A 15,303-nucleotide genomic window follows, 5' to 3' on the forward strand; every position below is an offset into this window, starting at 1 on the left:
ACAGCCGAAAGAAGGATTCTATAGACATTTATTTATTCTTTTATATATTCTAATGACATTAAAAATATCTTACAAATTACTAAAAATGAAATATAATTTAGATAAACGAATTAAGCATATAAAGATCATATAGATGATGTAAACATGTACATAGATTGCTTATCTATGATGTTATTCGAATGTGTTTATATTATGTCAATCATTACTTTCATATCGTCACATTCATTTTGACTACTTTTTTTTGACTTTGTGAAATGAAGTGGGGCAGAACTGATGTTAAAATTAACATCTCCTTTGTTTGCTTTTGATAAGTCTACACAACTCATCCACTTCTGTTTTGTAAAATGAAATATAAGAAAAAATGTGATGAGAGCTATTATAGCAGCACATGATCCAAGAAAAACGGGATTTGTAAGTATTGATTTGGCATTTGCTTCGATTCGTAGCGCATTTATTAGTGATGCTGACATATCTAGTCGATGTTTTGGGGAATTTCCAATTTCAACTCGACATAAATATCTTCCATAGTGATTTAACGTTACAGGCAATATTGTCAAATATGATCCAATGATTTGTTCATCCTCACGATAAACAACTTCCTCTTTGATTAATTCGTCAATATTGTTAGTGGATGGTATCTTATTATCGTCAGTTAAGTGATACCATTTAATACTGATTGCAATATTTGGAAGCGCTTTCTTTCCTATGAATGCTTCGCAATAGAATCTCGCCGATCCATCAATATTTGCAAATTGATCGACAGGTTTAAATGTTGCTAAGGGAATATCAGGCGATGAACTTTGGAGTTTTAACTCTATGTGATGTTCCAATTTGTGTGTTGCATTTCTAAGAACACATGTGTATTTTCCCTCGTCGATTTTTGAGGCTTTTCTTGTAAAAATTGTTTGATTTTCTGCATCTGGGTATACAATTAGTGATGATGTATCCTCTGATGACCATGGATAACTTTTGCCATCCTTTAACCTTTAATGAAAAAATAAATAAAAATTTAATTAATTATTTTTATTACGCAACATTTATGTATTTGTAATTAAAAGCAAGTTATGTAGATGATAAATATAAATCAGAAGTAAGATAAGGTAAGATATGCAATTAATTTCTCTAACAGAGTCTCAAGAAGTTTAACGTCAGACATGCCTGATGTAGAATGTTATTTTTAATAGACAGCAAAAACAACGAGGTTAAATGTTCTATAAATTTTATCTATAATTAAAATATTACCACGAGAAATTTTTAGCGAAATGAGTAATCAGTGATGCAATCTTTAATGACGAACTTTTCATGGAATTGTGAAATAAATATTTTATTTACAATCAATCGTGTATTTCCTCAACAATTATTTTTGTGTTATTATCATGTTGAAAGAATGATAAGGTGTGAATGATGTAAAATTCACATGATTTTGATTTTTTTAACTTAATATCACATTGAATTTGATTAAAATTATTTTATAGGAATCTCTTAGCTGATAGCAACAAATTAAAAATTTAAATAAAATTGATTTAATTTTATAATTCTTGAAAAGTTACGTGTTAGCCGGTTTATTCAGAAAATCTGGTCTTGAGTGGAAAAAGTAAATCTGGGAAATCCTAACACGCGTAAGTTGTTCGTTATGCTTCATGCGTCATCAGTCTTGCGGTTTCTTGAAATTCTTCAAATATTTTTTATTTGATTATTTGATTAAATATTTGTTTAAAATTCATTGCCTTCTCAACAAAAATTAAGCAGATGGACAGCCTTAATGAATTGCATTTATAAAGGGTTCCCAACAGAAAACCGAATATGAAGAAGAAATTTCCGCAGAATTTTTTTAACTCTTTTTTCATTATAAATTTCAAGTTAGAACAGTGGTGGGCAACTTGTGTGCCGCGGCACAATATAGAGGAATTTCCAAAAATGCCATGAGCCGGATGCTGTGTGCGGTTTCGATCTTGGCGTACCACCAAGGTATGCCGGAAAAAATAAAAGGTTGTCCATCACTGATTTAGAACAACGTGAAGAATCGTGAAGAGAAGAAATGAAGAAAAAAGAAAAAGAAACTTCTTTCTAATTCAACGGCATAATTCCACTAAAAATGAATAATCATTTATAAAAAAATAGATAAAAGGGTCGCTGTCATTTGAGATTTTTTCAACAAGAAGGAACAATATGATGAAATAGCATTACCATTGATCATTAAACTCTTCTTTTTTAAGACATGAGAAATGTCAAAATGATTTTCTGTTTTCGATATTCATTGCTCATTCGTACATACTATGTCATAAAAGTTTCCTGAGAGAACACGTTTTTGATGAGTCATCAAAAGAATAGAAACTCCAACATTTACGTCTCTCAATATTTTCGTAATACTACGTAAACGACAGGTATTTTAAACTGATAAGGAGTGAATAATTCTCAATCATTGTTATATCACCATCCAAATCACATAGAGGTACGAACATACGTCAGAAGATATAACAAAATGCAACTCATATTTTACTCATGAAAAATTCATAAGAAAGTTGAGAATAAAGAAAGGATTCGTATGATCGTGGCAAATATGAGCAAAAATTTCAACATTAAAATATAGCTGCAAGAAAAACCAAACTACTTGTTAGTCATAACTGTGAGGTAAGACAAAACAAGTATTAAAGAATTTTTTACATTTATACCTATATGATTATGATCGCTGGTGTTTGACGAAAGAATGGAAAGAAAAAGATAGTAAAAAGACGTGAAATCCGATATAGTGCAATTTTTTATGTTCGCAATTTGCAAAATAAGAATGCATGAACATATAATCAAAAATTTTTTTAGCCTTAGGTATATCCATAAATCACGTAAATTTCATTTAATTTTCCTCGTGATAGACATCAATATACACAAATTAATGCTTTCAAAATATGAGTAATTTATAGATCGTGAATTAAAGAGGCTGAATATGTATGTATATAGAGAATTATACAGAGGTGCTTTAATGAATGGATCGGAAACCAAAGAAATACGAAAATTTCCTGTGTGTCTCCATATCAGTATATCATATTATTCTTCATTGCGGTTAACATGTGATGAAAATATTTAACACAAGCGAGAATGTTAATGAACATTTCACACCTTGTTGCTTCGTTGACTTGAGCTGCTTTCTCAGAAATAAACTGCACATGTAGAGTAAAGAACTTTGTGGGTCTTCCTATTTATGCTCTTTGTCTCAACTTTAATATATTTTGTAATTTTTTTCCATGGGAACTTAACTGTCAATATTTAAAGTATCAAATTAATCAGTACATGTTGCTAACGATGACAACGAATGAGACAATGACGAATAATGCAAAATGTCTCATCTGAGATCTATCCTTTAATAAACATGATCTCCCATTTGTTTTCTTTTTAAACGGAACTAGTCTGCATTAATTTTAATAAAATGCTATTCATGGAAATTATGTCAAGCGGAAACTGTCCTTGGTTCCGTTTATTAAAGTCTGACTCAAAAATAAAATATTTAAGCATAATAAATTTTGGGATCATTGAATAATTTTGTCATATTTATGTGTTAATTATACAATTTAGAGAGTCATTAAGCAATAAAACAATTTATTCATATGAAATGCAAGCTTCAATTGAAAAGTAATTCTCATAGCATTACCTCATGTAGTACATACATTTGATGAATCAACAAAAATAAACGAAAATATCACTTTCATGAATGTGTCGTCTTCTATTCATCTATTTAACACATTTCTTTGTTTAATTTTTCTAATTGTTTTATGCCCTATCTATTTGGTACCTGTCAATACCTGGAAAATACATCTCATAGCTTTTTCACTGAATTATTTGCTTAGCAAGTCAATGTCAATGTTAACGAAGTTGTATTATCATCGAGCGTAAATGAGCATTGAAATGGAAAGGTAAGGAAGGAACAAATTTAATGCTGTACTTAATAGGATCATTTTCCAGTAATAGAACGAGTAAAATTTTCATTCCTCTGCTTATGCTTTTTTGAACTCTTCAGGATCTTTGATCCAATTGTAAAGGGGTAAGAATTACGTATGTGAAGTTCATGACATTTAACACAATCAGATTATTATTTTACACCCAACTTAAATTTTTTATTATTTCATAACTCTTCCTTCTTGTTGCAAGACACTTAATTGGATTGACCATGAAAATATATTTTTAAAACAAACAAAATTGAAGCACTTTCTATGTGCTTATTTTTGCAAAAAGCAATTATAATATGAGTTTGTTACCATCATTACTATATTTCAGATTTAAAAGGATTTTATATAAAAGATGTATAAAGTATTTTCCTGAAAACACTCTCTTAGTTGCTATATAAATCTCATTTTATATTATTCAATTTCTCAGAAGTCTTCTCTGCAAGCTTCTCATTTTTTCGATACAAGAAATGTTGATGTACGAATAAAAATAATTGGATTCTGCGCATGAAGCATTTAGAGAACATTTGTCGATAGGGAAATTCTTAGAATTCTCCCACTGAATCTCGCCACATTTTCATTTCTCCTTCTCCCAATTTTACACGTGTACAATTTATGCATGGGTTTCTGTATCTTCCAAGAATTTTGCAAAAGTTTTAGAACGTTGGAGAAGTTTTTCTTTTTTCATATTATCATAGGACGATGTACCTTCGTTAGCATACAACCTTTTCTACAATATTGGGTTAAAGGTTGGACGAATGATTTTTAAAATATGCGAGAAAGGAAGCAAATCACCAAAGCGAGCGTAGAGATAAAGAACTGAAGTGGAAATTTCTTAGAATGAGGGATATCGTTAGCTTAACATTTCAGGACGTCATTTATATAATTTTTTGAATAATGAACGAATTTTCATAGATTTATTCTATTATCTCTGATGTTTAATTAAAAGAACTTTTCCTCTTACCATTCAATGCTTCGGTATCCTTTCGCACAGCAATGAAGTCCTTTGAAATCACCTTCAACAGCATATTCTTGATCAACAGTCTCCTTAGTAAATTGCATAAATGTTGTGTTAAGTGAATTAACAAATCTCCTATCAGTGCAATGATCAGTTAATGTGACACTATTGTTGGCTTTTGTAACACTAATTAATGAAATCATTACTAATAAGCTACCTATGAGATCATTTATTTTATTAGAAATCTTCAGTCTTTGCGTCATTTTGTCTGAGTCACTGGGTTTTCTTATTTTGTGTTTGAGTATATGACACTAATATATCTTTTTATTTTAATATTGCTTGACTCGTTCTGCTTTCACTGTTTGTTTCCGATAAAATTACGTTGATGATTTGTATTTTTTCATCGAAATATGTATAATGTCAATCTTGTTTTTCCGAAAATTAATTCATTGACACATTTTATCGAGCACCAAACGCAAATTTTTTGATAAAAATAACTTAGTATTATTGTTATAAGAAAATAAACGAACGTTATCGACAAAGTCTTATCTAGTTTTGGTAGAGAATAATAATTATTTTTTTAAAACATTTATATTCTTTAAATTTGAGCTTCCTTTATTTTCGACTTTATTCATTGACTGCCGGTAAACGATTGAAAGTAATGTGTGACTATTTTAAAAAATGTGTTTTGTTCGTTTCTCATGCAAAATCTGCTGCGAGAGAGGTTTTGTTTGTAGAGAGAGGAAAAATGCAGCACATTCTCTCGATACTCTCGCATTGTTTGCGTTTTACTTCTTGCAAAATTTCATTTTTCTCGTTTATTTCACGCTTACATAGTTTGGTTATTACACATAAAACTTTTTTAGAAACCATAAAAAATTAACATTACTCATTCTCTGTAGATGCATAAATATCTCAACGCCTGAAGGCATATTTTCTAAGAAAAATAAACAATAAAATGCGATCCAGAAAATGCAAATATTGCTTCTTAAGTTGTGTTGCTACCTTTTACAAGGACCAAATTCAAGGATACTTAATCCATTAGAATAAGAATAGAAAACCAGCCTTCCACAGGTGTTAAAGCAAATTACAATCTTTCATGGCCTTCAATATGAAATTGGAGATGAACAAGATAAAATTGAGAATTTAGTGACATCAGCGCATTTTTATACAGTAATCAGTTTTTAATTGGCAAATTACTTATGAGATAAAATGGAATTTCAAGTAGATTCCCTTAATCCAAGATGTTATAATATTATGGCTGATTGCACGGAAATTAAAAAATCATTAATTGCTGTACGTGAAATTGTTTTTACATTTTTATTAGCCCAGGAAAACAATAAATAATATCACTAAGCTAATAAACTCAAGTTTTAACGTTCGACCTCGTTATGCTGAACGGGGTTTAATATAATCTAGACTTGCAGTCTATCGGACAATGCGTAATATTAAGCTACCTAGTAAGCATGCTTACAAAGATTTGCTAATGCTTTATTTATTTTTTTAGGATTTTTTAATGACAATAATACAAGAATCTGTAAATCTACTCATATCTTAAAATCCTTGAAATACAAAAGAGTATTTTGCACCTTAAGAACCGAGAAAAAAAGCGTAAAGAGAGATAAGATATTAATTTTTATTGGCATACCAAAAAGGACAGTTGAGAAAGAGCATTTGGATGTTCAGGTAAACGATTTTGACAGAAGTTGGATAAAAGGGAAGAATGCATAAAGGAATTGAGATATTAAAGCCTAACAAAGCAAAAATTCTGTGGAACAATTCATCGTTTCTTTAAAACATGTCAAAAAATCAGTAAAATATTTTACTTTATGCCCCACACAGCAACATAATATAATGAAGAACCAAAAGATATTGTAAAGTATTCAGGCGAAAATCGATTCCTTTGAGAATTATGGTTAATGAGAATTGTTTCATTTATTTTGTATATTTTTGTTTAAAGTTAATGATAATTTTTGCGAATTTTGCTTTCAACGGTTCTTGCCATAATGCAGGAAGATCTTGATATGAGAAATAAAAACCACATGACTACACTTTTCTTCTCATACACTCATTCGTTCCTTCTCATACAATATAAAAATAAAAATGCGAAATGAAAAGATATTTCGCCGAATGGATTCCAGAAAATTGATTTCATCGGAATTTATTCCTCTGCTCTTATGCATTTTCGTTCAGTTCATTTTTGTTTTCTGCATACTTTTTTAGTGAATGGCGAAGGAAATCTTTTATAATAATGGCTAATGCTTTATAGCGTGCATAACATGACGTTTATCTATTCTTTGCTATCTCAAGTACGAAAACTCGTCTCCTCTTAGCATAATTTCCAAAACTGTTGTAGTTTTTTCCCCAAACCGGCATTTTGACCGTGATATTGTACACGTGCATCCATTTGAATTTACTTACTGTCTTATCATTTACATTCTGATGTACATGTTAATGTTAAAATAAATTTACTACATGATTTAAATCAACAAAAATAGCAAAGCAGATGCTCAAATTCACACAATGAGTGTGTCTGTCTTAAGTAAGAGTTGAAATGCGCACACAGTTATCCAACATTCGGAGATCATTCAGTTCTTTCATTTCTTGTATTCATCTTTATTGTCTTCGAGCCTTCCGCCAATTATTATTATTGTTATTCTTATTCTTAAGAAATAAAGTTTTCCCTTTAGTATTAAAAAGGCTCAAAATATAAGCAAAATAAAACTGTGAAATATTAAATAAAGAAATAAATAAAATGATCATCCATACAGAACATCTCTTTTTGCTACTTCTTCTTCTTTTCAATTTAGCCTTTTTTATATTTCATTATTTTATTTTCTCAAGAGGGATCTTTGTCTTTAAAAAGTGAGTAATAACCAAGAGAACATTCGCAAAAAAGGAATAGGGGAAAGAAATTGATAATAACAATTGTTATTGAACAAAAGCAATTTCTTGGAAAAGCTGCTTGAGCTGAAGAGAAAAAAAAGGAAGAAGAATGAATAGAATAAGAGAAGAAAGAATACCGAAGTGAGATCGTTTCGTTGAATTCTTATTTTTTTTTGTGAAATTTTCTCTTTCTCGTTTTTGAATGCCACAAAATTTAAAAAAAAATTCGTAGAAATTTGAATGTGTGAAGTAATGAAACGGACATTCCACTATGCTTTGTGGACCAACATTTTTTCTTGCGGTTGGATAAATATGTCATATTTAATGATATTAATTAGTAAGTCTTTTGAGAATTTTATCGTCAAGTAAAATAAATTTAAATGGTTAATTAAGACACAGATGAAAAGTCTGTGGTGACCGTATCAAATATCATGTATGACATAAATATATCATTATTATTTTAATAGTGCTGAATTGATTTTAACACTCTTGTCCTTTTTTGTGATGTCATTCCACGTCTTTAATAATAATCATAATATAATCATACACTGTCCATGGTAGTAAACATTTCAATTCTTTATAATCATCATATATAGTAAAATTTCTTGGAACTCGTTGACACTCAAACTGTATTCAATATGACTTTCTGCCAACTGACCGAAATAATTGACTTTATTATTACTTTATTTCATTTTATTTTACTTCTCTTCTTTTCTTCTTATTAATTTTGCTTTGTTTGTGCAACAGCTGTAAATGGAAAAAAGAATATTCAACTGTGTATTGTACATGCTGGCTTAACATGAAATAAAAATTTTAACATGCTTCCAGGAATTTTTTTCATTATTTATTATTACTTAAAAGCTGTTGACGATTTACCCTCATTTCAATGACGTTTCTCTTACTCTTCAACACTGAGCGATTGTTTCCCTGCTTTTCAATTAAATTGTTTGGATGAGAATGATTACTCATTAATTTAATGAATACTTTTTTAGATGGTTAACTGTGAATTGAAATCAGCAATTCTTGAAAATGGAAAATCATTTGTATTATCCTTGCAATTAAGTAAGGATTTCTAAATTTAATTACATATCTTGGTATCCTCAAAATAAGCGCTAAATATATACCAATTTCAAAGATTTCTAAAACTTGTTTGTGTGGTTACTCGTGACCAACGAAAATGTATTTTCCGTACACAGAATTAAAATATATTAAGTCATGATTAAAAAACCCCAAAAAAGAAATTATTCAAAATTGTCATAAAATGTTTATAAAAAAGTCTACTCATGTACAACAGCATTCATAATTAATTTTGGAATTCCGGTATTGCGGTTTTGAAAGTTTTTAATAACTCAACTCCTTATAGAAACTTCGGACCGGTATTATAATCCCAAATGGATACTGTAGGATTATGAACATAATGATCCTGAATTCTAGTGAACTTAATTAAACAATTAAAACCATTGTAAAGCTACAAAAATCTAATTTTATGATATGCCGAATGTTCAACAGCTGTTGAGAAACTGTTAAGTAAATGGCAGTTGAAATTCGGTATAATGTTATTCAAATCTGTTATTTCCAAAAATCATTCTTTCCTCATATCATCTGAATTTTTAAACCTTAATAATTTAAGAATCAAATTAAATTAAGAATGAAATGTAGAAGCATAGTGAGCGCTATGGAAAGGAGAATCATGTTTACACACGTTCAAACAATGTGTTTACGGACATCATTCATTGATTTCCTCATTCTCAAAAGCCGGGAGTCTTTTTTGTTATTATTATTTTTTTTGCTTAACCGAAATTCTCTTGAAAAATTGAGAGAGGATTTTTGAGAGAGTGAACCGTAAGAGAAAAATATTGAGAGTGTGATAGATTTAGTGTTAAAAGCAGATAAGTCCAACAAAAAATATTAGATAAATGAAAATTTGTGTTTAACGTATTAAGTTATAATATTTCTTATGGTTACAAATCATCTACCTAGCTGATTTTCGTTGCAACAAAAAAATATGGTAATAAAAACGGATCATAAAAGGGCTGTTTACCCGGTAAACTTTTCCGTTATAATTTAATCCATGAATTATTCTCATAACATGCGAGGAAATTTAATGTCCGAATGATAAGTTCAATGAATTATAAAATATACTTGTGAAAAGAATAGCATCTCAAAATCCCATTAAATTGATTCTCAGAAGAGCAATCGAGTGAATTAAACGCAAATATATTTATCAATAAAAAAATCCGGAATTGTGTAGCCGCGACTTGTTATAATTAATAAAAATAAAATGAATAAGAACATGTAAAATCACCTTTCAATTATCTTAAACTTCCTTTCTTTCTACTTTATTATTCAAAATGGTATTATTTCCGCTGAATGTATATCCATTAAATTTTAATGAATTATCATGACATATGGAAGCATATAAAATGTTAGCAAAGTGCTAAACGTGTAAAGCACTCGATATTTTTAGTATTTTTATGGATGTCTTGTGATTGGAATATTTTATCGATATGAGCTGTAGCGAAATTCCATCGCTCATAAATGGTTTAGAGAATAAAAGAAAATGTTAAATTGAATATCAACTTGGCAAAGCTTGTTCTTTGATTTATTGCGATATGTGATTAAAATGAAATACTTTGAGCTGCCAATGACTTCTATCATACGTCTTTAATGTATGTAAACCAAACTCGTTATAAATCTTTAATCCCAATCTAAGCACTATCGGTGAAATATGCAATGCGGCTATTAATAAATAGTTAGTAATGTAAATCTCTCAAAATTATTACAACTTTAAAGACGCGTCGTTGAAGGTTTGCTAATGAATTTAAATTGCCCAAAAATAAATTGAAGATTATTTACATTCATAAATAGCACGAGCATTTAAAAATAAAAAAAAAAAATTAAACTGATAAAGCAATTTGACCTGCAAAGAAGTTTAATTTAATAATAAATGGAATGCTTCTGAAATGAAAACAATGTGAGAGCAATTAATTTTTCAATGATTAAAAGCAAACATATAGATTGCGATAATCTGCTTTCATTATATGCAAATGCATTTTTGCAGAGGATTAAAAACGAAATTTCAAGTGAAAAAGTCAGGTCGTATGTCGAATATGAAAAAAAATCGATGTGAAAAGTATTTATTTAGCAGCATCTACAAGTTACGTCATGTATTAATTGAGGCATGACATGTATCCACAATCTGATATTTCGTATATTCTATGTACCCAATACATGCAAACTCAATATCCTTTAATTATAATCAACAGCATTGCTACAAAAACACTGGATACTTCCTCTTACTCAATGCCTGTGTTTGCTGCCAACGGACATAGCAAATTGGCAGAAGCGACACAAATTAATTCGGTAGAAAATATAGAATTTTCATGTTGATATTGCCTTAATTAAAACCTTTTTAAAATGAATATTACAAATGTATAAACTTTCTTTCATTAAAACAAAGTATGCAGATAAATTGTCAGAGGTTGTATGAAATAATTCAATTTCTCCTACCTATATTCATTTATTACATGATTTTTGCATGAATAAAATAAATCAATAAAATTTTATGTATCGGAATCTGTATATGAAATTGTGTCTTTTATATGTAGAAAGTGCTTGACTACTATGATACTGACTGCAAAATGTATTCTTTTCTACATTCATATCCACATCATAAAAGTTTGAAAAATCGTTGCTTAAAATAAGTAGGAAATAAATAATTTTTCTCTTAATTATAACTATGGACTAGTCCAAAATGTATAATTTTTTAAAGTTACGCAATTATATAGCTACACAAATTCATTTTGATTAGAGGTGTAAACGTTATTTTAGGGTGGCCATAAGACTTTCGGAAGATTGATGCATATGTCGAGACACAGCAACAAGAGTGAAAAGTACAGCAGCATCCGAGCAAAAACACAACAAATGGCCGCCCTAGTAATTTGCAACTTAATATCGTGTCAATGAATTTTGCGGAAAAATCTCATTTTAATTTATCTATGTTAAAATTAGTAATGATTTAAACTGAAAGGAAATTATGGAAATGGGAAACAATTTTTCATTCTACAGAAATTTAATTTATGTAAGCGTTATCAAAAAGATTTATTTTTTGGTAAATTGCATAGCATTGTTTGTTCTGATAATGATACATTTTTACGTTTATTAAGTGTTGTGAATTTTTTCAATCTTAATTTTCAGGTTTGTCTAAATTTAATACAGAGGCTTTTTTAGGGAGGTGGGATGAGGCTTGTGAGTCAAAACTCCTTTTTTGGAGGTTCTTTAAATTGCTTGGGTTTTTGCGATCCATAAAAAAATTTCTTACTATGCCCCTGAATTAATATTTATTAAGCACAAGAGTCGATACATTTTACTCATTAATTTCGTACTTTTGGTTCAAAAATTTTTGTCATAAAACAAATTAATAAATTTAGAAAAATTTAAAATTATCATTTGTAGGAATAGGATACTTAAGTAAATATTGAACAATTGTCTTATCATCTAGTTCCTGTAAGTAAACTGCTGTATCATCATCAATTTTGTTAACGTATTTTGTATTTGGCACCACTACTGAGAACATGGTCAAAATTTGATTTATTTTGGGGACAATCAGATTATTTATTGCAGAGTTTATGAGCCTTTGATTCATAACGAATATCCTAGTTGTTATCAATTCAATCAGACGATTCATTATTTTATTTATCGATCGTGTTGTCCAGCGATTTTCACCAATTAGGCCAGTTATGTTGGACTTAAATTAGAGCACAATTATTATTTAAAAATAGGTTTAAAACTACATATCTAATAGTAAAGTTGATGACAATATCAGGAAACTAGTTTTGATAAAATACAATTGACATGCTGGAATAATTGAATATGGAAAATTTATTTTTACCTTAAATTTTTCCATAGTTGAATCAACAGTAAAATTTATTATCTGCATTCGTAAACGTTTTATCATGACAAATGCAGTGACGTTAGTTGTCAAGTCTGTGGAAATTAAATTTCCAATTACTTTTATTTATATACGTAAAATTAATTATTTTTAACTTACTATTTATATTGAAATTATAATTTCCTTTTCCTCGTAATGGCACGTAGCTGATAAATTTTCCGTTTCCTAAATAACTTCCGTTAAATTTCAAGTCATTAAATGTAAGGGAAAAGTTCATTGATTTATCTCTCCAACTAAACTTTACATAATTAATATTGAATTTATCAATTCCATCTATAAGAATTTTTGTAAGGGATGAATTAAATCTATACAGGAGGTACAAAAAAAATAAATAAAAATAGAATAAAGTAGTAAAAACTTTATTGTTTATTTGTGGGATGATCTCGGCAATTAAAGCATTTGTTTTTCGAAACAACTTATTTTGATAAATGGAAGCAAAAAGCTTTTATATGACGTTAAATTGCTAACCTTTTCCACCTACTTCAACCATGTCTATATATGTTTTTCTATTTCCTACCTCCATACATATTATTTTACTTTCCATCTTTTCTTTTCTTCTTAAGAAAGAGAGGTTGATACTTACTGTAGAAATGATAAATTGACTGTATTATTACGATCCTTTAATTTAAGTGGAGCTAAAGGCGAAATGCCTATTAATGGAAATCCATAACGCATTCTACTTTGGATCTTCTCAATAATTTTCTCCACAGCAAATGTTCCTAAGCTGCCTCTCTGCTCCAACGCCATTGCTATCGCGATGGTTGGGTTTTAATGAATAATAGAACGAAAAAAAAGGAAGAAAACGGGAAGAAGAAAAATAAAGTAACTTAAGCAGAGAAAAAGAAATAAATGGCAATAAATCCTGAATGAGTGTAAATTCTCATGAGGATGTGGTATACTACAGTAAAGTGGAATTATGATAAAAATACACACGTATCTACGCAAATATACCATACAAGTTCATACGTACATACATATGTACATATATACAAACCCGTAGATTTATATGACTAACAAATTGAACACAATATGTACAAAGTTGGAAAGATATACAAGAAAAAATAAAAATAAAAATATACAATGAATAAAACTCCTCTGTCGAGAAGCTTTATTCCAATGAAAGTTATACAAATATATCAGGTAGCATGAGAAAAGGATATAATTACTCACATTTAACTTGAATGTTTTCATAGCATTTCGAAACTTTCAATAACGAGCATATCAAGCCGATGTGAAGGAGCAATAAGATACTCGAGAGATTCAGTTTTCCCATTTTATATATTAATAGTGATTCAGATGAAATACTCGTCTTATTGAAACCTTTATTTATATTCTTTCCGTTCTCTATATCCCTCTTTTTCTACTCTTCACCATAGACTCATGAAGTCGACTTATTAAGTAGATTTTGTTGGCAATTATAAAACTCACTTAGATTCCGCAAACAACAGAGTTGATAGGACACTTTTAATGGAAAAGATTTATGCAAAGTGTAAACACTTATTAAGCACTTTTGTAGTTTCAGCTCATGGTATTTATACACATAACTTACTAACTATCTAGCTCTCATTCAAATATGAGCTTACTATCATATTCTCAAGAGAAATTTTCTTGATTTTGCATATAAGCACTTACGAGTATTTTCAGTGCAGTTTAATATTAATGCTGCAACAAGAAAAAAAATAACTTAAACTATTATTTATTTTCTTTTTTTACATTTTGAATTTGTACTCTCTATAAAATTGCAGAATATGCTTAATATTATGAAGTGGGTTGCAATTAAGAGTTTTAAATACTTGATATGAAATACATTATGTACTTCAATGCAGAATAAAGTTTTTTGTAGTTGACAAATTAAAGTACTTTATTTTTTACACGCTTTTATTTTATTCTTCGTGTCAGTGTTGTCCAAACATTTTTGAGCCACTGCACACATAAGTTGCAGAAAACTTTTTGCGGAACATCATTCATTAACGAAAATATTTAGCAACACACCAATAATTATGCTCAAAATTATTTTATATTAAATTGAAATCCTAACTTTAGTCCGAAAAACTAAAAACATGGCATGAACATATGCAGCTTGAATTCGTGATGCTTTCATTGAGCTTTTGTTTGAAAATTTTCGATTTTTTGGAAAACTCATCAGTGTGCAGCAGCACAAAGTTTGGACAAGTGTGTTATATCAAATAAAATCTTACAACAGTGCAATGCACTAAGACTCCGATATGAGTCCTTGGTTACTACAAAAAGCTTTCCATCTGACTACTGCTGACCTTATCACAATTTTATTTACTAATTATCCATTTTGCATCTAACTGACTTCCTCTTAGAACCGGCCTACGCAATGTTGCCTTCGGAGCTTCAGAGTGATTTTTTCTTATAGATTCCATCCTAGGGAGAATAATAATATTTTAAATGGTGAAATCAAAATTTGTTTGGTATTTCAATAGGTTTGTTTGAAATTTAAATTGAATTGAGTGCTTAAACTAGTTATTATTGAGATTTGTCATTGTTTCGACCAATTTTCTAATAAAAGAAAATTAGAAAATAGCATGGAGAATGATAATTGACGA

The 15,303-nt window shown here is 29.2% G+C and overlaps 1 protein-coding gene across 1 annotated transcript; it reads right to left on the bottom strand.

The window, feature by feature from the left end:
• Window positions 1-5,567, bottom strand: LOC139095934 (uncharacterized). The gene is made up of 2 exons (XM_070647500.1): window positions 4,900-5,567; window positions 1-984 (listed from the first exon to the last, which is right to left on the bottom strand). Exons 1-2 carry the CDS (start codon window positions 5,154-5,156, stop codon window positions 186-188), a joined length of 1,056 nt encoding a protein of 351 aa, XP_070503601.1. The 5' UTR covers window positions 5,157-5,567; the 3' UTR covers window positions 1-185.
• Window positions 5,568-15,303: the final 9,736 nt, after the last annotated feature.

The sequence above is a fragment of the Chironomus tepperi genome, unplaced genomic scaffold (assembly GCF_022539635.2).
Source record: "Chironomus tepperi strain 1889 unplaced genomic scaffold, CSIRO-AGI_Ctep_v1 contig_376, whole genome shotgun sequence".
Lineage (NCBI taxonomy): Eukaryota > Metazoa > Arthropoda > Insecta > Diptera > Chironomidae > Chironomus > Chironomus tepperi.

Bases quoted from the DNA above. Each gene is read 5' to 3' on its own strand.
- LOC139095934 (XM_070647500.1), bottom strand. From the start codon at position 5,156: ATGACGCAAAGACTGAAGATTTCTAATAAAATAAATGATCTCATAGGT. The intron at 985-4,899 runs GTAAGAGGAAAA...TTTTCATTAAAG, and splicing joins GGATACCGAAGCATTGAATG to GTTAAAGGATGGCAAAAGTT.